The sequence below is a fragment of the Nerophis ophidion genome, linkage group LG19 (assembly GCF_033978795.1).
Source record: "Nerophis ophidion isolate RoL-2023_Sa linkage group LG19, RoL_Noph_v1.0, whole genome shotgun sequence".
NCBI classification, from domain to species: domain Eukaryota; kingdom Metazoa; phylum Chordata; class Actinopteri; order Syngnathiformes; family Syngnathidae; genus Nerophis; species Nerophis ophidion.
Window position 1 is genome coordinate 17,341,764 of NC_084629.1, and position 24,968 is coordinate 17,366,731.

Below are 24,968 nucleotides of genomic sequence, written 5' to 3' on the forward strand. Positions count from 1 at the left end.
ATGAGGACTTTGAATATGACCAATGTATGATCCTGTAACGACTTGGCATTAAATTGATACCCAAATTTGTGGTATCATCCAAAACTAATGAAAAGCATCCAAACAACAGAAGAATAAGTGATTATTACATGTTAACAGAAGTGTAGATAGAACATATTAACAAATAAAGTAAGCAGACATTAACAGTAAATTAACAAGTAGATTAATAATTCATTTTCTACCACTTGTCCTTAATAATTTTGACAGAATAACAGAATGATAAATAACACAATATGTTACTGCATACCTCAGCAGACTAATGAGGAGCCTTTTCTTGCTTACTTAAAGGCCTACTGAAATGAGAATGTCTTATTTAAACGGGGATTGCAGGTCCATTCTATGTGTCATACTTGATCATTTTCGCGATATTGCCATATTTTTGCTGAAAGGATATAGTAGAGAACATCGACGATAAAGTTCGCAAGTTTTGGTCGCTAATGAAAAAGCCTTGCCTGTACCGGAAGTCGCAGACGATGACGTCACAAGGGTGAGGGCTCCTCACGTCCTCACATTGTTTTTAATGGGAGCCTCCTGCAGCAAGAGCTATTCGGACCGAGAAAACGACAATTTCCCCATTAATTTGAGCGAGGATGAAAGATTCATGGATGATGATATTGATAGCAAAGGACTAGAAAAAAAAAATAAAATAAAAAAATAAGTTAAAAAAAAAGTCAATTGCATTGGGACGGATTCAGATGTTTTTAGACACATTTACTAGGATAATTTTGGGAAATCCCTTATCTTTCTATTGTGTTGCTAGTGTTTTAGTGAGATTAAATAGTACCTGATAGTCGGAGGGGTTTGTCCGCGGGTGTCTTGACGCCAGTCTCTGAGGGAAGTCGAGGGCAGCTGCATGGACGGCGCAAGCTCAGCTGATCTCCGGTCAGAGGCGACTTTTTACCACAATTTTCTCACCGAAACCTGACGGTTGACAAGTGGTCAGGAACCTTGTTCGCTTGACCGCTCTGATCCATAGTAAAGCTTCACTTCTGGGAATTTTAAACAAGGAATCACCGCGTGTTTGTGTGGCTAAAGGCTAAAGCTTCCTAGCTCCATCTTTCTACTTTGATTTCTCCATTATCAATTGAACAAATTGCAAAATATTCATCAACACAGATGTCCAGAATACTGTTTGATTGCGCGACGAAAAGAGACGACTTTTAGCCGCAAATGGTGCTGCGCTAATATGTCCCCTGCAACTCGAGACGTCACGCGCACGTGTCATCATTCCGCGACGTTTTCAACAAAAAATTGCGGGAAATTCTAAATTGTAATTTAGTAAACTAAAAAGGCCGTATTGGCATGTGTTGCAATGTTAATATTTCATCATTGATATATAAACTATCAGACTGCGTGGTCGGTAGTAGTGGGTTTCAGTAGGCCTTTAATAATTCATTTTTTACCACTTGTCCTTAACAATTTTGACAAAATAATAGAATGATAAATATGTTACTGCATTCCTCAGCAGACTAATTAGGAAACTTTGTTTGCTTACTTAATAGGAAATAGGATCAAAATATTATGGTATGAAAAGGGGTAGGATTAAATAAGCTTTGCTTCTTCCTACTCCTTTTCGGACGTGCTGTAATGAAACTGGAAATATGTGATGAATTACATTGTATCGAATGCATGTTCGAAATAAACTGAAACTGAACTGAACATTAATGCAACACCCTCAACAGAAAAACCTCACTTCAAGTGGTGCAATAACCTGCACCATCATGAACAGAAAGTTCCATTCAAAGCATTGACCAAACTCCCGGCCTTGAACGTCTTACATAAAAAGAATGAATGCATGCCCGAGTGTCACCGCTTCAACGTGTACTATTTCCACCCGGCACAGCCTCCGAGCTTTAAATAACGCCAACCCTGGACGCGCACGCAGAGGATGCAGGCGTCGTCATGGAGACGGGAGAGGTAAATACCTGAGCCTCTCTTCGAGACCACCTTGAGACACGCCGACAGTGTGACATACAGCAGGACGAGCAGAGGGCCGGGGGGTCTCATCTTCCCGCTGTCCTCGCCAAGGCTAGCCTGGAGGAGACACAACAAGAAAGATCAGTCAGTCACAGCTCGCACATGAGATCAAGTGGCTGCTCGGGCGCCAGTGACAAGCCTAAGTGTCGGTGTGAGGGAATGTTCCATAGCAGCCCAAACGCCGCTGTGACCCGCACGGACACCAGCACTGAGAAGAAGACGGACCCCCGCCCTCCCTCCTTCCCGGCTGATGATTGCAGATGACACAGGTTATCACAGCCGAGGGTATATTTCACGCCAAAACCATTCCCGGGGATGCTGACGAATCAATAAAGAAATAATTACACGTGTAAGAAACACCGCTTTTAATAGGCGCCGTCATTAAAGCGGGCGAGGGAATTTCAAATTATTACCTGGTGACTAACTGAGTTACAGCAAATATCCCTCCTATATCCCTTATCGACTCATATATCATGTTAATTGACAGAGGTTGGCCGCTCGCAACACCTCATCATCGCCGAGTAAATGACATAATCTAACATGAGGTAATTAGCCCGTAATAGTCGGCTCAGGCGTCACGTGGCGACGCCGCCGCATGAATTTCATGTTCAACAATAAATGTATTTAAAAAATAACTAGATGAGGTAATTCCTGAAGGACGTGCGTGTGTATGCTCCGATGCTGAGGTTGGACTGAAGTCCTGGATTTTTTTTAGTTTTTTGGAATTGATGAGTGGAGCACACTATTCCGGAACAGGCTGAATAGTTTGAAGTTGGAACAGTTTGAATCGGATAAAAAAAAATGTTCGAATTGTGGAATTTTGAAAAATGTCCCATTGATTTAAATGGGGATGTCCAAAATATTGGGGAATTTTGGGAAAAGCGGGAATTTTTGGTAACACTTTAGTATGGGGAACACATATTCACCATTAATTAGTTGCTTATTAACATGCAAATTAGTAACTGTCAAACTGCGGTGAGGGAAGTCTTGTTTGTTTTTCTGTCTTGTGATCTATGTGTTTTATTTTGAAAAGCTACCCTTGATTCTGATTGTTTCCACCTGTTCCCCATCACTCCCACGTCCTATTTAAGCTCACTTCTCCGTTTGTCCTTTGCCGGATCGTCTGTCTATCGTCCCTTCTAGCGTCCATTTCCTTGATTCCCTCCTTGCCTTGCTCCTGTTTTTTCTTGTTCTCCTTAAATTTTGATCATAGCAGTTATTTTTTTGCTGAAATTTTGAGTTTACTTTTTCCTCCTTCGAGCGTCCTTAGTTTTCCTTCGTCGACCTAATTGGTGACTTTTTTGTTATTCCAAATTTAGTTTTATTTCCTCATTGATTGAGTGATTTTTTGTTTATTCATAGATATTGTATTTGTATATATTATTAGAGTTTATTTTTCCTCCTGCTGTAGCGCTTTTTGTTAATTCTTCTTGATATTCTATTTTTGTTAGGTTATTTTCTTAAAGTAGTATTCCTCCTTATTTTTTGGAAGGATTTATGAGTTAAATGTTTATCCTCGGATTTATTGTCCGTACGTTGTATATATTTTTGTGAAATACTTTTTTACCAGAGGTTAAAAAGTTATTTCAAAATAAAAGCTGTTATTTTTGGAAACTTCCTCTCTGTATCCGGGTCCTCTCATTTCCAAGTCGTAACAGTAACATATTGGCTCTTAATTAGTCAATATTAAGTACTTATTAATGCCTTATTATGCATGGCCTAATTATACAACCAGTAAGTCATTAACTAAGACTCTTCCCACGGTAACCTCAGAATTATTTCTTATTAGTAACCCTAACCCTTATGTTCTCTGTGTTCAAATAACTTCAATTAAGTCTTTGTTACTTAGAATATGTTCCCCATACTAAAGTGTTGCCATTTTTTTTTTAGATGGTAAAAAACTTTAATGGTCTGAATGAGTTGAAATGGTTGGTGTTGACATTTTTAAAATCCGTCGAGAAATGTTGAAGTAGTAACATGTTGAATTGAGGAATGGTATAATGGAATTCCTGGAATTTTGAGAAAACCGGGAATTTTTCCAATTAAAAAAAAAAAATGTTTATTGGCCTAATTAAAAGGAACGTTTTGCGGTGGAATGGTTGTAATGGGTTGAAAAATGTGGGAGGACTAGTCGCCAGAACAAAATAGGGTGGAAATTGGGCTGTGGAAAACCAGGAATAATGGAAAATCCTGATATTTTTTTGAACTTGGAAAAAGGGACGTTTAAATTTCGAGAATAGTGGAATGTGTTGAAGGTGGAATGGTTTGAATTGGTTGAAAAATGGCCAATTAATTTTCAATGGAAAAAAAGTCCCGGAAAACATGGAATTCTGGGAAATCTGGGAATTTTTGGAATTGGTTAAGAGAAAGCCTGTGATTCCCGAATATGCTGATCAGTTTAAAGTTAAAACAGATTGAATCAGATGAAAAGGTGGGAATTGTGGAACTTTGAAGAATGTCCCTTTGATTTAAAAGGGGATTTCCAAATAAATTGTGAATTTCGGGAAAAGCGGGAATTTTTGTTTAAATGGTTAAAAAACTTTAATGGTCTGAATGAGTTGAAATGGTTGGTGTTGACATTTTTAAAATCGGTCGAGAAATGTTGAAGTAGTAACATGTTGAATTGAAGAATGGTATTATGGAATTCCTGGAATTTTGGGAACACAGGAAATTTTACCAATCAAAAAAAAACTTTTTTTTTTTTGTCCTAATCAAGAGGAATGTTTTGACGGTGGAACGGTTGTAGTCAGTTGAAAAATGTGGGAGGAGTAGTCGCCAGAACAAATTAGGGTGGAATTAGGGCTGTGGAAAACCAGAAATAATGGAAAATCTTGACATGTTTTTGAACTTGGAAAAAGGGAAAATTAAATTTCCAGAATGGAGGAATGTGTTGAAGGTGGAATAGTTTGAATTGGTTGAAAAATGGCCAATTCATTTTGAATGGGAAACATTTCCAGGAAAGCCTGGAATTCTGGGAAATCTGGGAATTTTTGAAACTTGTTAAAGGAAAGCCTGTGATCCCGGATAGGCTGAAAAGTTTAAAGTTAAAACAGATTGAAACAGATAAAAATGTGGGAATTGTGGAACTTTGAAGAATGTCCCATCGATTTAAAGATTTCCAAATAAATTGGGAATTTCAGAGAAAGCAGAATTTTTTTTCCTAAATGGTTAAAAAACTTGAATGGTCTGAATAAGTTGAAATGGTTGGTGTTGACATTTTTCAAATCAGTCAAGAAATATTGAAGTAGTAACATGTTGAATTGTGGAATTTTTTTCCTAATCAAGAAGAATGTTTTGACGGTGGAACAGTTGTAGTGGGTTGAAAAATGTGGGAGGAGTAGTCACCAAAAAAAAATAGGGTGGAAATAGGGCTGTGGAAAACCAGGAAGTATGAACAATCCTGACATTTTTTTGAACTTGAAAAACATGTAGTTTACATTTCCAGAATGGTGGAATACGTTGAAGGTGGAATGGTTTGAATCGGTTGAAAAATGTGGAAATGGTGGAAGTTTGAAAAATGGCCAATTAATTTTGAATGGGAAAAATGTCCCGGAAAACCTGAAATTCTGGGAAATCTGGGAACGTTTGGAATTTTTCAACGGATTCCCAAATATCCTGAACAGTTTTAAGTTGGAACAGTTTGACTCAGATGAAAAATGTGGAAGGTAGAGAGCGCCAAAATCTGGAGAAGAAGAAGAAGTTGTTGAAGACTTAATATATGGATTTTGGTGTAGAAAACCGTGTGTGTGAATGCTTTGGAGCATTATTCACGTATGAAGCTTAGGACGCTCTGGTGGGATACAATTAGCATTACGGCTTTGACTACATTTCCTTGATCCACAAAACAGGAAGTTAAAACAATCAATCACTTGTTGACTTGTTTTGACACAACAACTAATCAATCAATCAATTACCAGCAATGGACATTATTCCGAACCAACTGGTTACCAGGCTCATCCCTAATTTGCATATTGGCGCAGCGGGGAAAAGTTCCATTGCAAATCAATCCACTTAGCTTCTCCCTCCACTCTGCAAAGTTTTATAGAACCAATTTTAAAGATGAGTGATGAAATAAAGTCACAATTTTGGTCAGCTTTGCTAAAAGAATGCCACGGTATGTATGTTTGTACTGTATTTCTAGGATGTCACATCTCGTCAGGCCGAGGAGTGAAACAAGCATGGGCAAGGAATGTATCCGTAAAGGCAGATCTGCAGGAATCCAACCGGAAGAGTCGGTAGAGGAGGAGCCGTTTCACCTCCAGTCACATCATGTTTCTGTCATTCGCTATGAGGACGCGCAACACATGAAGCCGACCATCCAGAAACACCACGAGAGACCAGAAAAGGAGCGGATCAGCTGGCGTTTGGAGAGAAGAAACTCACGAGTTTGCCGCCGCCGCAGAAAGGCGGTCACGTGTAGCGCCGATTAGCATAGCTCATGAAAGGAGCCTCTCTCAGTGTCAGTTTGAACGGCTCCGACAAGAAGCCTTTCTCTACTCAATCATACCTTAAAGACACCATGTCAATGCACACAGCACAACAACCACAACTGAGGGATGTTATTTTTGTATTTGTATTTTTTTTTTTTTACTAACAGTTAATTACATAAATCAATTCTGAAATTACGTCAACACGTGGAGACACCTGTGACAATGACCAAAATGTGATAATGTTCATCAGTCAACTCATTTATGTTAATTTGAAATCTATCAAGATAAAAAAATGCTATCAAAATCAAATTACAGGATGTTATTTATGTAGTGTGATCATTTTCCTCGACTGATGTACTAACATCATTTGGCTTATTATGTACATATGTAGAATCATCTACAACATGGGTGTCAAACTCTGGCCCGTGTAATTTCATTTGGCCCTTGAGGTAGTATCAAATTAAGATTAGAGTTGGCCCGCCGGTATCATACAGCGGCGATGCCTCTGTAACACTGCATTCACCGCTGATACTCGTACTTGCCAACCCTCACGATTTTCCCGGGAAACTACCAAAGTTCAGTGCCCCTGCCGAAAATCTACCGGGGCATTTATTCTTCCGAATTTCTCCCGATTTCCACCTGGACAACAATATTGGGGGCGTGCCTTCAAGGCACTGCCTTTAGCGTCCTCTACAGCCTGTCGTCACGTCCGCTTTTCCGCCATACAAACAACGTGCCGGTCCAGTCACATAATATATGCTGCTTTAACACACACAAGTGAATGCAATGCATACTTGATTAACAGCCATAAGGGTCACACTGAGGGTGGCCGTATAAACAACTTTAACACTTTTACAAATATGCGCCACACTGTGAAGCCACACCAAACAAGAATGACAAACACATTTCGGGAGAACATCCGCACCGTAGCACAACATAAACTCAACAGAAGAAATACCCAGAACCCCTTGCAGCATTAACTCTTCCGGGACTCTATAATATACACCCCCGTTACCACCAAATCCCGCTCCCCCAATTTTCATTTACATTTTATTTGATATTCCATTGATATTTTTGACTCATTATTATAATTTGAAACTCGATTTTGTATGTGACTATAAAGCTACGTAAGCCTTGCTTGTTTAATATTCAATGCAAAACTTGTTTGGGTCCCTATTAAAAGGTTAATTTGTTCAACCTTGGCCCGCGGCTTTGTTCAGTTTTAAATTATGGTCCACTCTGTATTTGAGTTTGACACCCCTGATCTATCTACAAAGATACAATGGTGAATGGAACTGGAACAACATCAACTCGATATTTAAACGAGTTTCCTATTCTCTTGCATTATATACAATTGCTGGAGCAAAGCAAAGTCAGTAGCACAATAAAATTATATCAAAGCAAAAACTACTATCTACCACTCATTAAATCATTTATTTTTTGCTAAACTCTTCTCGTGTCCAAGGAATTATTCACTACATTTGTAAATAACACGCCCCAAAAAACAGATTTTGTAAAAATAAAAATGTAAATTTTATCTACAGTTACAGCTCTCGACTATTTTAGTAATTAAGCGGTCTATCGATTCGTTTGTTTGGTTGATAGAGTAATCGGATAAAACGCACTTTACAGCTTCAATGCATATTTTAGGAAAAATTGTTGGAAAAAAATATGTTCCTGCTTGCCACAACTTTCATTCTTTTTTTTTTTTTAATAAATGCACATCACCAGCATTATAACTTAAGTTTACCATGTGTACAATGGAGACCCGATTGTGTAACGTATGCTGAGACAAAGATGGCTATGCTGATAGCTGGAAGCAACATCCCGTTCTCATTTGCGTATGTCTACAAGAAATCCGTGAAGGATATGTTCCCGGATTCGGAGATCGCTCGTTAGAACGCAAATGGCAGAACAAAGTTTACTCAAATAGTGAAAGGTAAGTGTTGTTGTTTTTTTAGTAACCAGCAAGCACAGTACAGTTAGTAGAACAACTGTGTTTTTATTACTGTGTATTTGATGATAGGTGCCATCAGAAATTCAACTATTTCTTTTATTTATATATATAATAAAATAAATATATAGCTAGATTTCACAGAAAGTCAAGTATTTCATACATACATACATACATACATACATACATACATATATATATATATATATATATATGTATATAGGTGTGGGAAAAATCACAAGACTACTTCATCTCTACAGAACAGTTTCATGAGGGGTTCCCTCAATCATCAGGAGATGATTGAGGGAAAAAAAAATAAAAAAAATCTCCTGGTGATTGAGGGAACCCCTCATGAAACAGTTCTGTAGAGATAAAGTAGTCTTGTGATTTTTCCCACACCTACATATCGCGCTCTACCACGGTATCGAGCACTATTCTCTGGATAATCCAATCAAGACACATATATATATATATATATATATATATATATATATATATATATATATATATATATATATATATGTATATATGAAATACTCGAGTTAGTGAATTATACTCCTCCCCTCTTAACCACGCTCGCCGCCCCAACCACGCTTTCGCCCCACCCCCGACCACGCCCCCCACCCCCTACCTCCCGAAATCGGAGGTCTCAAGGTTGGCAAGTATGATCTACACCTAAGTGGGCCAGACTGGTAAAATCATGGTATGAACACTTAAAAATAAAGACAACTTCTCAAATTGTTTTGTTTAAAAATAGCAAAAAATTCTAATAAAACAGTCTTTGCAGTTTGCTGCCACACAGATTACGGCATCGACACAACCGCCACTCTCATGTTGCAACGATCGTGCGGAAATTCTGATGGCATATTTAAAGTTTCAGGAACTCATATTGGTTTGGATTACATACTTTTTTTTTTTATTACACTCATTAAACGGTTAAATGAAGCAACGCAATATAAATCAAAGCTTTTTCCTAAATGGATTGGTTAAGTTAATCAATTAATCATTGCACCCTTACTCGATTGATTCCAATGTCGATCATGTACTAATATTATAGTAGGGAACATGTGGTTTCATATGGTTAACCGTTTATGCAATGATTAACCACTCTAAATAGCAACTTACGCCGTGGTCAGAGTTGGAATTGCCATAAAACACATGTTAAGATATTCAACACTTTACTGCCAATTGGCTGTTAAAGAAGATAGTGCAACCCCCAATGTGTCACGTTTCATGTGTCAAGTAAACCGCGACGAATGGGGCCAAATGAATCCCCTTCCTACCGTATCTTTGTCACTGGCCCCAGATGTCAATTGACACCTGTGCCTAAATGCTATGTTATCCTCGCTCTAGATGAGGGATGTCACACATACGTGCCGGAGTTTGGGAAGTGCAAAAATGAGCTGCATTAAAAAAAAAAAAAAAAAAAAAAAAAAAAGATTAAATAATAAACTGATGTTCTAAATGTGTCCACTGGATGTCGCAAAAGGAATTCTGTTTGGCAAGCAAATGGTTTATACCGGGGGTCAGCAACTCGCGGCTTTAGCGCCGCCCTAGTGGCTTTCTGGAGCTTTTTCAAAAATGTATGAAAAATGGAAAAAGATGAGTGGGAAAACATATTTTTTGTCTTAATATGGTTTCTGTAGCGGGACAAACATGACACAAACCTCCCTGATTGTTACAAAGCACACATGCTTCAATGATTCGAGTATTTGGCGAGCACCATTTTGTCCTACTAATTTTGACGGTCCTTGAACTACCCGTAATTTGTTTACATGTATAACTTTCTCCGACTTTCTAGGACGTGTTTTATGCCACTTCTTTTTCCGTCTCATTTTGTCCACCAAACTTTTAACATTGTGCATGAATGCACAAAGGTGAGTTTTGTTGATGCTATTGACTTGTGTGGAGTGCTAATCAGACATATTTGGTCCCTGCATGACTGCAAGCCAATCGATGCTAACATGCTATTTAGGCTTGCTGAAAATGTACATATTGCATTATTATGCCTCATTTGTAGGTATATTTGAGCTCATTTAGTTTCCTTTAAGTCCTCTTAATTCAATTTATATCTCATGACACACTATCTGTATGTAATATGGCTTTTATTTTTTAGCGGCTCCTGACAGATTTGTTTTGGTATTTTTGGTCCAATATGGCTCTTTCAACATTTTGGGTTGCCTACCCTCGGTTTATACCAAGTACACCAAGCAAAAGGTACACTGCAAAGTGGGGCTGTGGCTCCTCCCCCCCAAACACACTGTGCTTTGGCACTCTTATTTCCACAAAAAGGTCCCTGACAAAAAAAGAGAAAAGTGGATGCAGAGTGCGGCGTTGCCAGAATGGAAGCGAGTGGGAAACCACATATCTTTGTGAGCAACTTTTCCCGGTAATGAGCATCAATAAAACAAAGCTCCGCTCGAGGCTCACGCACACGCACTTGAACACCATCCTGGAATTGTCTGCAAGGTGTGACACCTGATATTGATGCACTTGTGAAATCTAAAGGATGCCAAGTTTCGGGAGTAAAAAAAACAAAAAAAAAACACTTAGAACGCTGCATGAGACATTGGACCTTGATATACTTCTGTGAAAATGATTGTCTTCTGTGGAAATTCAAAGAAAGAAAACGGTGTGTGTGATTTACTGCAATCCGCTCCGTCTCTTCAGTTCATACGTTTTGTTAGTTAAAAAATGTTCATGCATTGCACAGCTTTTATTTTTCTATCAATACACTGTGATGCCTAGAAGGCAGGGAGTAACTCATTCCTGTTAAGTAGCTGCCACCTCAGTTGGTAGGGTTTGTTGAGTTAGCGCGGGATTAATATGTGGAAATGACAAATTAAGTATTGATACCTAGAAACAATTTACTTTTTATTTTGTATTTTGTCCAATCCAACATAGATTACAGTTTAATGACGTTGTAGATACCCTGAGACAAAGTCTAAATGTGTTGTGTTTTTTGTGGTGTTTTTGCAACTGCACCATGTTTTCTCTCAGAATGTAACTAACTTGAAGTGTATGGATGTTCTCATTCATCCAGGTCATTATATTCTCAGGGCATTTACCCAGACCGTTTGGTTTGTCTTAGAAGACGTTTCGCCTCTTATACAAGGAGGCTTCATCCGTTCATGCTCATAGACTCGTGTGACTGGTGCCAAAACCCCAAATAGTTATACTCCAGTTTTGGCACCAGTTGCTAGACTAGATCTGACCAATCTAAGTCAATAAGCATGAAATGATGAAGCCTACTTGGATGAGAGGCGAAACGTCTTCTAAGACAAACCAAGTCCAGTTGCGATCGATTGTATGCCCTGACAACTAACTTGAAGTGTTTTGTCAAGAGAATTATTCTGATGTGTTCATTTTCATAATGTGCATGTCCGATTATGGGCCAATGTAAAACAAAGGAAACAATCGGAAGTTGTCCTAGTTGTATTTTTCAGTTATAATGCCGTAATTTTACACATACTGATGCTTAAATAAACTTTCCCCCATGCGGCCCCTAGGCTAAAATGAGTTTGAGACCCATGCTCTAGACCAGGAGTGTCGAACTCATTTAAGATCGGTGACCACATGGGGAAAAATTTACTCCATACCTGCCAACCCTCCCGGATTTTCCGGGAGACTCCCGAAATTCAGCGCCTCTCCCGAAAACCTCCCGAAATTCAGGCGGAGATGGAGTCCACGCCCCCTCCAGCTCCATGCAGACCTGACTCAACAATGTTGTGACCCTCTTAAACAGGACGATACTGCCATCTACTGTACATAGAATTGAATGTACTTTAATGATCCCAGGGGGAAATTTAGCACCACAGTTCGCTCACAATAAACAATGATAATAATATATATAATATATTATATATATAGTATATAATATATGAATAATATACATATATTTTACATATATTCTACATTTAAGTGCAATCAAGGAACATATGCATTAGGGAGTCTGTTCTGAAGCCCACAGTAAAGAGGTGAAACTTCATCACGTCGCCTGGTTATTGACTCCAACGCAATAATTACACCGTCAACGAGCAAAATGAAGAAATACGCTTGCAAGTTCAAAAACTAATGTAAACAAGAATTTCAGTTTATCCAGGAGAGTTCAAAGGGGAAGGGGTATGTTGCCTGTAAATTTTGTAGAACAGACTTCTCCATTGAACACGGTGGCCGAATGGATATACTCAGTCATGAACGGTCAGCAAAGCACAAAGCGTCCGCAGCGCAGCATCGTTCACAACCCAGTATTATGGGCCACCTCGCAAAATGGAGACCCGATGATGTAACTTATGTTGAGACAAAGATGGCTATGCTGATGCTGATAGCTGGAAGCAACATCCCGTTCTCATTTGTGGATGTGTACAACAAATCCGTGAAGGATATGTTCCCGGATTCGGAGACCGCTCGCCAGTACGCAAATGGCAGAACAAAGTTTACTCAAATAGTGAAAGGTAAGTGTTGTTGTTTTTTTAGTAACCAGCAAGCACAGTACAGTTAGTAGAACAACTGTGTTTTTATTAGTGTATTTGATAGATGCCGTCAGAAATTCAACTATTTCTTTTATTTATATGTATAATAAAAAATATATATAGCTAGAATTCACAGAAAGTCAAGTATTTCATACACACACACACACATATATATATATATATATATATATATATATATATATATATATATATATATATATATATATATATATGAAATATTCGAGTTGGTGAATTATACTCCTCCCCTCTTAACCACGCTCCCCGCCCCAACCATGCCTCCGCCTCAACTGTGGCTGATTGGCACCTGGCCACACCTGGTGTCAATCAGCCAGGTGCTATTTGAACCTGCCTTCCCATCCAGTCCGTCTGGATTATTGTCGCTAATACCTGTCGATGCCATGCTCCTACTTGTCGCTGTTCCTGTATGCCGTGGACTGCTTTCCGTCCTTTTGTTCCTAGTTCCTGTTTGCTGGTTCCTGTTCCCTGTTTCCAGTCTGTCCGTTCCTGGTTCCAGGTTGGTGTTTTTTCTTTATAGTTTGGACATTAAATCATAGTTTCCTTTACAATGCCTGCCACCATCTTTGTATCTTGGAGTTCGTTAACAACCCAAACTGACAATGTGATTACTATGCGAACTGGCCACAGCCCCCTGCTGCTGTTTTGCACGCACTAATACTCTATCAGGAATTTTCAAAATAGGGTCCCAGGGACCCCATCAAGTCAGAAAAATGGGTTCCCACAGTAATTTTTGGGGGTTTCTACTTTTTTGTAATCGTTTTGAAAACAAATGATAAATGTATGCATTATCCTGTTATATCTCACATTATATAATGTGTTTTGGAAAAAGATTGGCATAAACATTCTTTAATTCATTACCAAAAAAAAAATAAATACAAAAGAAAACAAATGTTTATGCATATGCAAATGTATTCAGTTATAAACATTCATTCACTTTCTTCTTTCCTTCATGTATCTAAACTTACCGCTGCCGGTATTTTTTTCTATATTTTCAGAATGTGTTCCATTTTTGACCAAAGCAATGCAAAGAAAACAATCTGATGTTGTTTTTTTGTTTTAGTTTTAATTCCATGATTTTTAATAGTCCGGCCTGCGTTTGCACATATTTTCCTCCATGCGGCCCCTGAGATACAATGAGCTTGACATCCCTGCTCTAGACTCTTCATCTATTTGATAATTTCTTCTAAATAGCTGCTTACTTTCTGCTGCAATGCAGTTCCATCCATCCATCCATCCATCCATCCATCCATTTTCTACCGCTTATTCCCTTTCGGGGTGGCGGGGGGCGCTGGCGCCTATCTCAGCTACAGTCGGGCGCAATGCAGTTCCATCTACACACAAAGTTTACCATTTATTGTGTTCTTTCAAGCTATCTTAGAGGTTAATTTAACGTTGACCATTTCTGCTTGCTTAAAGGCCTACTGAAATGAGATTTTCAAACGGGGATAGCAGGTCCATTCTATGTGTCATACTTGATCATTTTGCGATATTGCCTTATTTTTGCTAAAGGGATTTAGTAGAGAACATCGACAATAAAGTTCGCAACTTTTGGTCGCTAATAAAAAAAAGTTGCCCTATTGTAGCTGAGATAGGCGCCAGCGCCCCCCGCAACCCCGAAAGGGAATAAGCGGTAGAAATGGATGGATGGATGGATGGATAAAAAAAAGTTGCCTGTACCGGAAGCAGCAGACAATGTGCACGTGACGTCACGGACCGAGAAAGCGACAATTTCCCCATTAATTTGAGCGAGGATGAAAGATTCGTGGATGAGGATAGTGAGAGTGTAGGACTAGAGAAAAAAAAAAGGCGAGGGCAGTGGGAGCGATTCCGATGTTATTAGACACATTTACAAGGATAATTCTGGACAATCCCTTATTTGCTTATTGTGTTACTAGTGTTTGAGTGAGATTATATGGTACCTGAAAGTCGGAGGGGTGTGGTGACCGCCAGTGTCTCTGGTGGGAGGAAGTAAGAGTCCGAAAGCTCCGCTCATGTCTACGGTAAAGGCTGACTTGTTACCACAATTTTCTCACCGAAACCTGCCGGTTTACATGTGGTCGGGAACCATGTTCGCTTGACCGCTCTGTTCCATAGTACAGCTTCACCTTTGGGACTGTAAACAAGGAAACACCGGCTTTGTTTGTGTTGCTAAAGGCAGCTGCAATACACCGTTTCCCACCGCCATCTTTCTTCTTTGACTTCTCCATTATTAATTGAACAAATTGCAAAATATTCAGCAACACAGATGGCCAGAATACTGTGTAATTATGCGATTGAAGCAGACTACTTATAGCTTGGATCGGGCTGGAAGAACATGTTTGCTACAACCGGTGACGTCACGCGCGCACGTCATCATAAGTGTCATCATTCCGCGACATTTTCAACAGGATACTTCGCGGGAAATTTAAAATTGTAATTTAGTAAGCCAAACCGGCTGTATTGGCATGTAATATTTCATCATTGATATATAAACTATCAGACTGCGTGGTGGGTAGTAGTGGGTTTCAGTAGGCCTTTAAAGTCGCTGTGTAACATATTTGGCATTGTCCCCCAGTCCTGCATTGAGAATATTACTCATAGTGAATGTAGTTTTTTGCCACAGAGGAGGTATATTTACTTAGGGTAGTGTCTCCACACTGTGTATGGACATAGACAACTATGCGACCAAAAGCAAATTAAGTGTCAGCCAGAGTGGATCAGCTTTTGTGATCAACATTGAAAGGCATTAATTGGCATTGATAGATCACGTAATTTCACAAAAACTGTACATATATATTGAAACCTACTCACTCACCGAGTGACATTATACCTAAGATCGACAAAAATGTTCCAAAATGTCTGGCTTTGAAGAAATATTAAGGTTAAAGGCCTACTGAAACCCACCAATACCGAACACGAAGTCTGATAGTTTATATATCAATGATGAAATATTAACATTGCAACACATGCCAATACGGCCTTTTTAGTTTACTAAATTGCGATTTTAAATTTCCCGCGAGGTATCCTGTTGAAAACGTCGCGGCATGACGACGCGTGCGTTTGACGTCACCGGTTGTAGCGGACATTTTTTTCCAGCCCGATCCAAGCTATAAGTAGTTTGCTTTAATCGCATAATTACACATTATTTTGGACATCTGTGTTGCTGAATCTTTTGCAATTTGTTGAATTAATAATGGAGAAGTCAAAGTAGAAAGATGGAGGTGGGGAGTGGTGTATTGCAGCTGCCTTTAGCGACACAAACACAGCCGGTGTTTCCTTGTTTAAAATTCCCAAAGGTGAAGCTTTACTATGGAACAGAGCGGTCAAGCGAACATGGATCCCGACCACATGTCAACTGGCAGGTTTCGGTGAGAAAATTGTGGTAATAAGTCGGCTCTTACTGTAGTTATGAGTGTAGCTTGCGTCCTCCTGCAACTGCGTGGCTTCCCTCAGAGCCACTGGCGGTCACAACACCCGTGGTCACACCCCTCCGACTTTCAGGTACCATATAATCTTGCTAAAACACTAGTAACACAATAAGCAGATGAGAGATTTTCCAGAATTATCCTAGTAAATGTGTGTAATAACATCTGAATCGCTCCCACTGCCCTTGCCTTTTTTTTTTCAACTTTATTTATTTATTTTTTCTAGTCCTTCACTCTCACTATCCTCATACACAAATCTTTCATCCTCGCTCATATTAATGGGGGAATTGTTGCTTTCTCGGTCCGAATCGCTCTAGCTGCTGGTGGCTATGATTGTAAACAATGTGAGGATGTGAGGAGCTCTACAACCTGTGACGTCACGTGCACATCGTCTGCTACTTCCGGTAAAGGCAAGGCTTTTTTTATTAGCGACTAAAAGTTGCGAACCTTATCGTGGATGTTCTCTACTAAATCCTTTCAGCAAAAATATGGCAATATTGCGAAATGATCAAGTGTGACACATAGAATGGACCTGCTATCCCCGTTAAAATAAGAAAATCTCATTTCAGTAGGCCTTTAAGCGGGACAGTCCAACCCTGATGACTGATTTGAATAAGAGCTGTGTTGTCATGTTTTTGTCCCGACAGTCTCCCTTAGCCACTCTAATGAACCCGAGCCCAGTTGACAGACCACCTCCTTGAAGCCCACCAGAGAGCAGCTGCATGGTGCACACAGTTTGAACCCAAACAACCCGCACTAATTACCCAGGAGTTCATTTCAGCCACTGAACCGAACGCCGCCTAAACAACATCACTCTAAGGAACTCCACTGTAGCTGCCCAACGTGGGAAAAACGCCAATTATTCTTGGATTCGCTTGACCAAAAAGACTGTAGCAGTCGGATTCAAAAGGAACAACGTCCCAAAGACTCGGCCGTTTCCCGCTTATGTCTCGCCTCTGCGAGCCCCGGTGGGACCCTGCCAAAAATGACATCACCAAGCTAGCGTCTTAACACACACAAACACACAGAAGTGCATTGTGGACCACGCTAACACCCAGGACAACACCGGACACCCTTTTATAGCAGCAGCACAAAAGAGGCAGCCAACAAGGAAACTGGAAAACACTTCTTTGCTTACCGTTGGCTTTCTCCCATTTTTTTACCTTTTCAAAAGGGGACCCACTATACAAAACCTTTTCTTACCTATTGATACCTGCTGTTGCGCATTTTGAATCTGCATAATGCCCGTATAATTGACATCAAACTAGGAATTGATTGGAACTTGCCAAACCTTTGAAGTTTTTTTGGGTGTGATCAAGGGGTGTCCAAAATTTTTGACATGTAAAGTAACTAGATATACACTATATTTCCAAAAGTACTTGGCCACCCATCCAAACGATCAGAATCAGGTGTCCGAATCCCTTGGCCCGGCCACAGGTGTATAACATCAGCACTTAGGCATGGAGACTGTTTCTACAAACATTTGTGAAAGAATGGGCCGCTCTCAGGAGCTCAGTTGGATGCCACCTGTGCAACAAATCCAGTCGTGAAATTTCCAAGCTCCTAAATATTCCAAAGTCAACTGTCGGTTTTATTATAAGAAATTGGAAGAGTTTGGGAACAACATCAAGTCAGCCACGGAGCGGTAGGCCACAAAAACTGACAGAGAGGGGTCAGCGGATGCTGAAGCGCATAGTGCAAAGTGTTTGCCGACGTTCTGCACAGTCAGTTGCTACAGAGCTCCAAACTTCATGTGACCTCCCAATTAGCCCACGCACAGTACGCAGAGAATGGATTTCCATGGCCTGAGCAGCTGCATCTAAGCCGTTCATCACCAAGTCCAATGCAAAGCGTCGGATGCAGTGGTGTAAAGCATGTTGCCACTGTACTTTAGAGCAGAGGAGACGCCTTCTCTGAAGTGATGAATCACGCTTTTTCATCTGGCAATCTGATGGACAAGTCTAGGTTTGGAGGTTGCCAGGAGAACGCTACATTTCGGACTGCATTTGAATTATGAGGGAGTTGGGCTTGAATTATTTTGCGGGGTTGGTTTTCAGGAGTTCAGCTTGGCCCCTTAGTTCCAGTCAAAGGAACTTTGAATGCTCCAGGATACCAAAACATTTTGGACACTTCCATGCTCCCAACGTTTGTGGGAACAGTTTGGAGCGGGCCCCTTGCTCTTCCAACATGACTGTGCACCAGTGCACAGAGCAAGGTCCATAGGGACATGGATGACAGAGTCTGGTGTGGATGAACTTGACTGGCCTGCACAGAGTCCTGATCTGAACCCGACAGAACACCTTTGGGATGAATTAGAACGGAGACTGAGAGCCAGGCGTTCTCGACCAACATCAGTGTGTGACCTCATCAATGAGCTTTTGGAAGAATGGTGTAAAATTCCTACAAACGCACTCCGCAACCTTGTGGACAGCCTTCCCAGAAAAGTTGAAGCTGTAATAGCTGCAAAAGGTAGGCCAACATCGTATTGAGCCCTATGGGTTAGGAATGGGATGGCACTTTAAGTTCATATGTGAGTCAAAGTAGGTGGCCAAATATTTTTGGCAACATAGTGTATGTATGAGGCAAGGATAAAACTCCAAAAGGTGAAGATTGAAGGTTTTTTCCAAGCGACTGAGTAATACAACCAGGAAGCTACCACACGCTCTCTCATTTAAAGCAGCACCCTAACAAGACAAATTCCTCACTCCGTAATTGCCTGGCAACATCTGCGCACCAACGAGGAGGACAGATGTGCGGCATGGTCGCTACACGAGATTCTAGCGTAAGTTGAAGCCGAGCTCTTTTCCTCGGAGGCACCAGGAGCAGGTGTGTTTGAGGACGCACACACAAAGGCGTGCCGTGATATCCAGACGTCAGCCATGCATGAAGCACATCTCCAGAAAACAAATAAGGAAGGAGAAGGCACGGCTTAGCCGACTGGCTCGGACAATAAAGATGAGGAATTGTACGCCGCTGCTGTTGTTGTTGCTAGACTTATTCTCCCAGGTACCACCTCCCGGCTGTGTTGTATCTCCCTTTTGCTGTCTGCATGCCATTTTTCTCTCCGCCCTTGAGAGAAAACAAACCAAATGCGTGTTGCGGGAGGCCAAACTCAAACCAAGCTACTCTGAGGGCTGCAAGTTGTCAGAAGAGATAGGAAAGCCGCCATATTGGCACTGTATTGTTAGAATAGTCTACTTGCAAAGAGGACGTGACTCCAGTTTTGAAATGCTGTAAGTATATGTAGGATTAATTGTAAATAAATCATCTAATTTTTATTCAAATATGATTGTTTGCTTATGCGCTGTGTTAGACAAACTGAAGACAAACACAACTTGGCGTTAGATTAAACTTAGGTTGACCTGCCAACCGCAAAGAGGAGTTTGCAGATGAGACAGAGCAACACAGGAAGTTACTGTATCTTTTTATATTTGCATGTGTTATGTTCTCAACACCGCTGTAAATACCCCTCCTCCCTTAGTACAGCTATGTGTGTGTGTATGTAATGCAGGGCCTCCCGAATGAATTAAAAGGCGAGGGGAGTAGGAGAAATGTCAGAGTGAGTTGGAGCCTGTAACTGACAACACTTTCTCCAGGTCACTCTTCTCGTACGACAAAAGCAATTACTGGTTTGTCTTTTATTCTCTGTTTCTGTGTCTATATAATGTCTCATGGTATTTGACCTTGACATTATAACCGAGGGAGGGGTTATTTAACTAAACCACAAAGATGAGAAGCCGTTAAATAGAAAAAGGTGGTAAATGAAGCGAGTCTGGTATTTTCCCTTACTTTAAAAGTGGTCATATCATGTTTTTTTTGTTGTTGTGGTTGTTTTTTTAAATTTAAAACATGTACTTACAAAAGTGAGTTTAAAAAAATATTATGATTGCCTTTCTTCTTTTGATTCTTAGTTGTTTTTCTTTTCATCAATTTTGTTCTGCATTGATGAATTTCAGCGTGCCAAATCTGATCAAAAGAATGGAGGGTTGTAACGAACCATATCTAATGACTGGCTCATTAACATGAACGATGGAATTGGGACGTTGCAGTTATTTTAGATCAGCTTAACATGACAGTGAAGGAAAAAATTACAACTCACTCTTTAAAGGGGAACATTATCACAATTTCAGAAGGGTTAAAACCAATAAAAAATCAGTTCCCAGTGGCTTATTTTATTTTTTGAAGTTTTTTTCAAAATTTTACCCATCCCGGAATATCCCTAAAAAAAGCTTTAAAGTGCCTAATTTTCGCTATCTGTGAAGCCATCGTCCATTTTCCTGTGACGTCATCCAGTGATGCCAATACGGATAGCACAGCAAGATATAACCACATTAGCTCGGATTCAGACTCGGATTTCAGCAGCTCAAGCGATTCAACAGATTACGCATGTAATGAAACGGAGTATGGAGGCAGATAGCGAAAACTAAATTGAAGAAGAAACTGAAGCTATTGAGCGAATAGCTATTGACGCTATTCGGCCATGTTTGGCTTAGCATCGCCGGTAAAATGTGCAGACCAACGATCGGAAGTTTCGCATCTTGTGACACTGGATCAACTTCAATCCATCGATTGGTAAGTGTTTTGTTTGGCATTAAATGTGGGTGGAGGGAAACGCTGGATGAAAATATAGTTTCAAATGTACATACAGTTAGCCTAAATAGCATGTTAGCATTGATTAGCTGGCAGTCATGCCGCGACCAAATATGTCTGATTAGCACATAAGTCAACAACATCAACAAACTCACCTTTGTAATTTAGTTGACTTTATCGTTGGAAATGCATCTGCAGGTTATCCATACATCTCTGTGCCATGTCTGCCTTAGCATCGCCGGTAAAATGTGCAGACACTCCGGCACATTCAATGGGGGTCTGGCGGCAGATTTCTTTGACATTATCTTTGGAAATGCATCTGCTTTGAGTGTCGCAGGATATCCACACAATCTTGCCATCTCTGTAGTAGCATAGCTTTTGTCGGTAGTGTGCGGAACAAACGACTGACCATTTCGTCGGCTTTCCCCACACCCTCGTATTTTGAACAGATTTTGTCCAATTTATTGCCACTTTTACATCTTTGGGCCAGTGGTGCAACTTGAATCCTTCCCTGTTAGTGTTGTTGCACCCTCCGACAACACACCGACGAGGCATGATGTCTCCAAGGTTCCAGAAAATAGTCGAAAAAAATGAAAATAACAGAGCTGAGACCCGGTGTTTGTGATGCGTTTGAGAAAATGGCGGCTTTATTACCTAGGTGAGGTCACGTTCTGACATCATCGCTCCGAGAGCGATAAATAGAAAGGCATTTAATTTGCCAAAATTCACCCATTTAGAGTTTGATTGGTTAAAAAAATATATGGTCTTTTTTCTGCAACATCAAGGTATATATTGACGCTTACATAGGTCTGGTGATAATGTTCCCCTTTAAAGCAGGGTGGAAACTGACATTTTTGCACATTTAATTTGCAGCCTGAAGTGTGTGGATCTCCTCTCTGCACTGACATGGTGAGCTAGCTAGCGAGATGTTCAACTTTTGTCACAGACACACACACACACACACACACACACACGCACGCACACACACACACACGCACACACACACACACACACTCACACAAACAGACAATTTTGAGGTAAGTAAGTGACTGAGGCCGTGTATAGTAGGCAAATCAAATTAGGTAATTTATTTAACTGTGACAGTAAAGAAACTCATCCATCCATCCATCCATCCATTTTCTTCTTCGGTCACGGGGGCAGCAGCCTAAGCAGAGAAGCCCAGACTTTCCTCTCCCCAACCTCTTTGTCCAGCTCTTCCTGGGGGATCCCGTGACATTCCCCGGGAGACAAAGTCTTCCCAACGTATCCTGGGTCTTTCTCGTGGCCTCCTACCGGTCGGACGTGCCCTAAAGACCTCCCTAGGGAGGCGTTCGGGTGACCAGATGCCCGAACCACTGCTTCTGGCTCCTCTCAATGTGGAGAAGCAGCGGATTTACTTTGAGCTGGCCCCGGATGACAGAGCTTCTCACCCTGTCTCTAAAGGAGAGCCGGCCAGTCTGTGGAGGAAACTAATTTCGGTCGCTTGTACCCGTGATCTTGTCGTTTTCGTCATAGAGATGATCGATAATATCGGACTGCCAATATTATAGGCCGATAAATGCTTTAAAATGTAATATCAGAAATTATCAGTATCACTTTCACAAAATAAAATGTATGACTTTTTAAAATGACGCTGTACGAAGTGGTCCACGGATGTAGGGAGAACTACTGAGCGCCAGTAAACCTTAAAGGCACTGCCTTTGCGTGCCGGTCCAATCACATAATATCTACAGCTTTTGACACAGGGCATAGTTGGTCAACAGCCATACAGATCACACTAAGGGTGGCCGCATAAACATCTTTAACACTGTAAAAAATATGCGCCACACTGTGAACTCACACCAAACAAGAATGACAAACACATTTTTGGAGAACATCCGCATCATAACACAACAAACACAACATAACAAATACCCAGGAGCCCTTGCAGCAGTAACTCTTCCGGGACGCTATAATATACACCCCCACTCCCCCCCACCTCAACCCCGCCCATCTCAACCTCCTCATGCTCTCTCAGGGAGAGCATGTCCCAAATTCCAAGCTGCTGTTTTGAGGCATGTTAAAAAAAATAATGCACTTTGTGACTTCAATAATAAATATGGCAGTGCCATGTTGGCATTTTTTTCCATAACTTGAGTTGATTTATTTTGGAAAACCTTGTTACATTGTTTAATGCATCCAGCGGGGCATCACAACAAAATTAAGCATAATAATGTGTTAATTCCATGACTGTATATATCAGTATTGGTTGATATCGGAATCAGTAATTAAGAGTTGGACAATATAGGAATATCGGATATCGGCAAAAAAGCCATTATCGGACATCTCTAGTCATAACCCAAAGCTCATGACCAAAGGTGAGGATGGGAACGTAGATCGACCGGTAAATTGAGAGCTTTGCCTTCCGGCTCAGCTCCTTCTTCACCACAACGGATCGATATACCGTCCGCATAACTGAGGACACCGCACCGATCCGCCTGTCCATCTCACGATCCACTCTTCCCTCACTCGTGAACAGGACTCCGAGGTACTTGAACTCCTCCACATGGGCCAAGATCTCCTCCCCAACTTGGAGACAGTAAAAAAAAACATTCACGTTTAAAATTCCAGTTGAAACTTCTGGCTCGGAACTCGTAAATTCCGACTTCCGAGTAGAAATGGAAGACACCATCAAATTCCAGACGACAAAACGCTGCAATTCCCTCCCTGTGAGGTTCTCCCCTCTGGTCACAGCACCGGCAAACCGGCAGCAAACGTTACTGCTAGTTGATGATGCTTTTCACCTCAGTGTCCAAGACTCAAAACAGAACCCACGACACAAAAATGTTTTTCGGGGGAAAGTCACTAGAGTAGCCAAGATCATTGAAAAGTTTCCAGATTTAGCGATAAAGTTGCCATGTTGCCAACACTGATTGCCACACTGCGGGCATAACGTTTGCTTTGTAGTGAAGTGAATTATATTTATATAGCGCTTTTTCTCTAGTGACTCAAAGCGCTTTACATAGTGAAACCCAATATTTAAGTTACATTTAAACCAGTCTGGGTGGCACTGGGAGCAGGTGGGTAAAGTGTCTTGCCCAAGGACACAACGGCAGTGACAAGGATGGCGGACGCGGACTTCGAACCTGCAACCCTCAAGTTGCTGGCAGGGCCGCTCTACCAACCGAGCTATACCGCAGGTTCGAGTCTTCCATTGGTTCAGTGGTGTTTCATTTCCGGTGGAAAAACAGGCGAAGACGAAGTAATTTCCGTGTAGCAACATTAGCATGGTAGCAGACTTTTGGCTTCCGTGCGCTCTGTAATGCGTAGACCTGAGGTTTCTTACAAAATATATATTGGTATGGTATCAGAGATTTAGTTACATGTACTAAATACTTCCAAAAAGTGCTGCATAAGCATCGGAACATCCCTATATTTAAGTGATTCTTTGGCGTACCAACATAAGGAGCCCACGTACAACAACAGTTGTACCTCGACTAGAAGAATAGCGGATTCCCGCTAAATAGTGAGCGTCTGGGATGAGTGTATATCATGTTAAAAGGTCCACTGCACTGCTGTTCCGACACTTAAAACAATGGGCTCAAGTCTATAAGTTACACTACAAGTTACTTCACTACATACACATATATAAACAAACGGACAACTTCTTCCATGTTATAAATAAATACAAAAAAAATAGTAGGATTCAGGATATTCCGCAACCGATCACAGTATGATAATATAATAATATAATTTATATTTCCAAGAAACCACCACGACACAAGAGCTTGTTTGCAACAATGAAAAGAAGAAAAAGACAATCTATTTTCGTTAAAAAAACGGTTTTATAAATTTCTCTCTCAGTCAGCAAAAATAAAAAATTATTTTTATTGTGAATATCCAGTACTTATGTTTTTTCAAAATAAAAAAAATAGTAAACATGGTATTAAATATAAATGTTGCTTTTATTTAAGTTTGTATTTCCTTAAGGTAGAATAAAAAGATATATCAAATGTTTATAAAACATGCATTGTCTTTTAGATTAAAATGTATGTTAAAAAAAAGTAAAAGTATATTTAAAAAA

The 24,968-nt window shown here is 40.5% G+C and overlaps 1 protein-coding gene across 2 annotated transcripts in view; it reads right to left on the minus strand.

Annotated features, from left to right (window-relative positions):
- Positions 1-24,968, minus strand: part of il1rapl1a (interleukin 1 receptor accessory protein-like 1a) — a 650,628-nt gene that overhangs the window by 558,497 nt on the left and 67,163 nt on the right. For both annotated transcript variants that reach the window (XM_061879367.1, XM_061879366.1), the window contains exon 2: positions 1,965-2,073. In XM_061879367.1, the coding sequence (XP_061735351.1) occupies positions 1,965-2,046 (82 nt within the window). In that variant the 5' untranslated portion in view covers positions 2,047-2,073. The remainder of the gene's footprint in view (positions 1-1,964; positions 2,074-24,968) is intronic.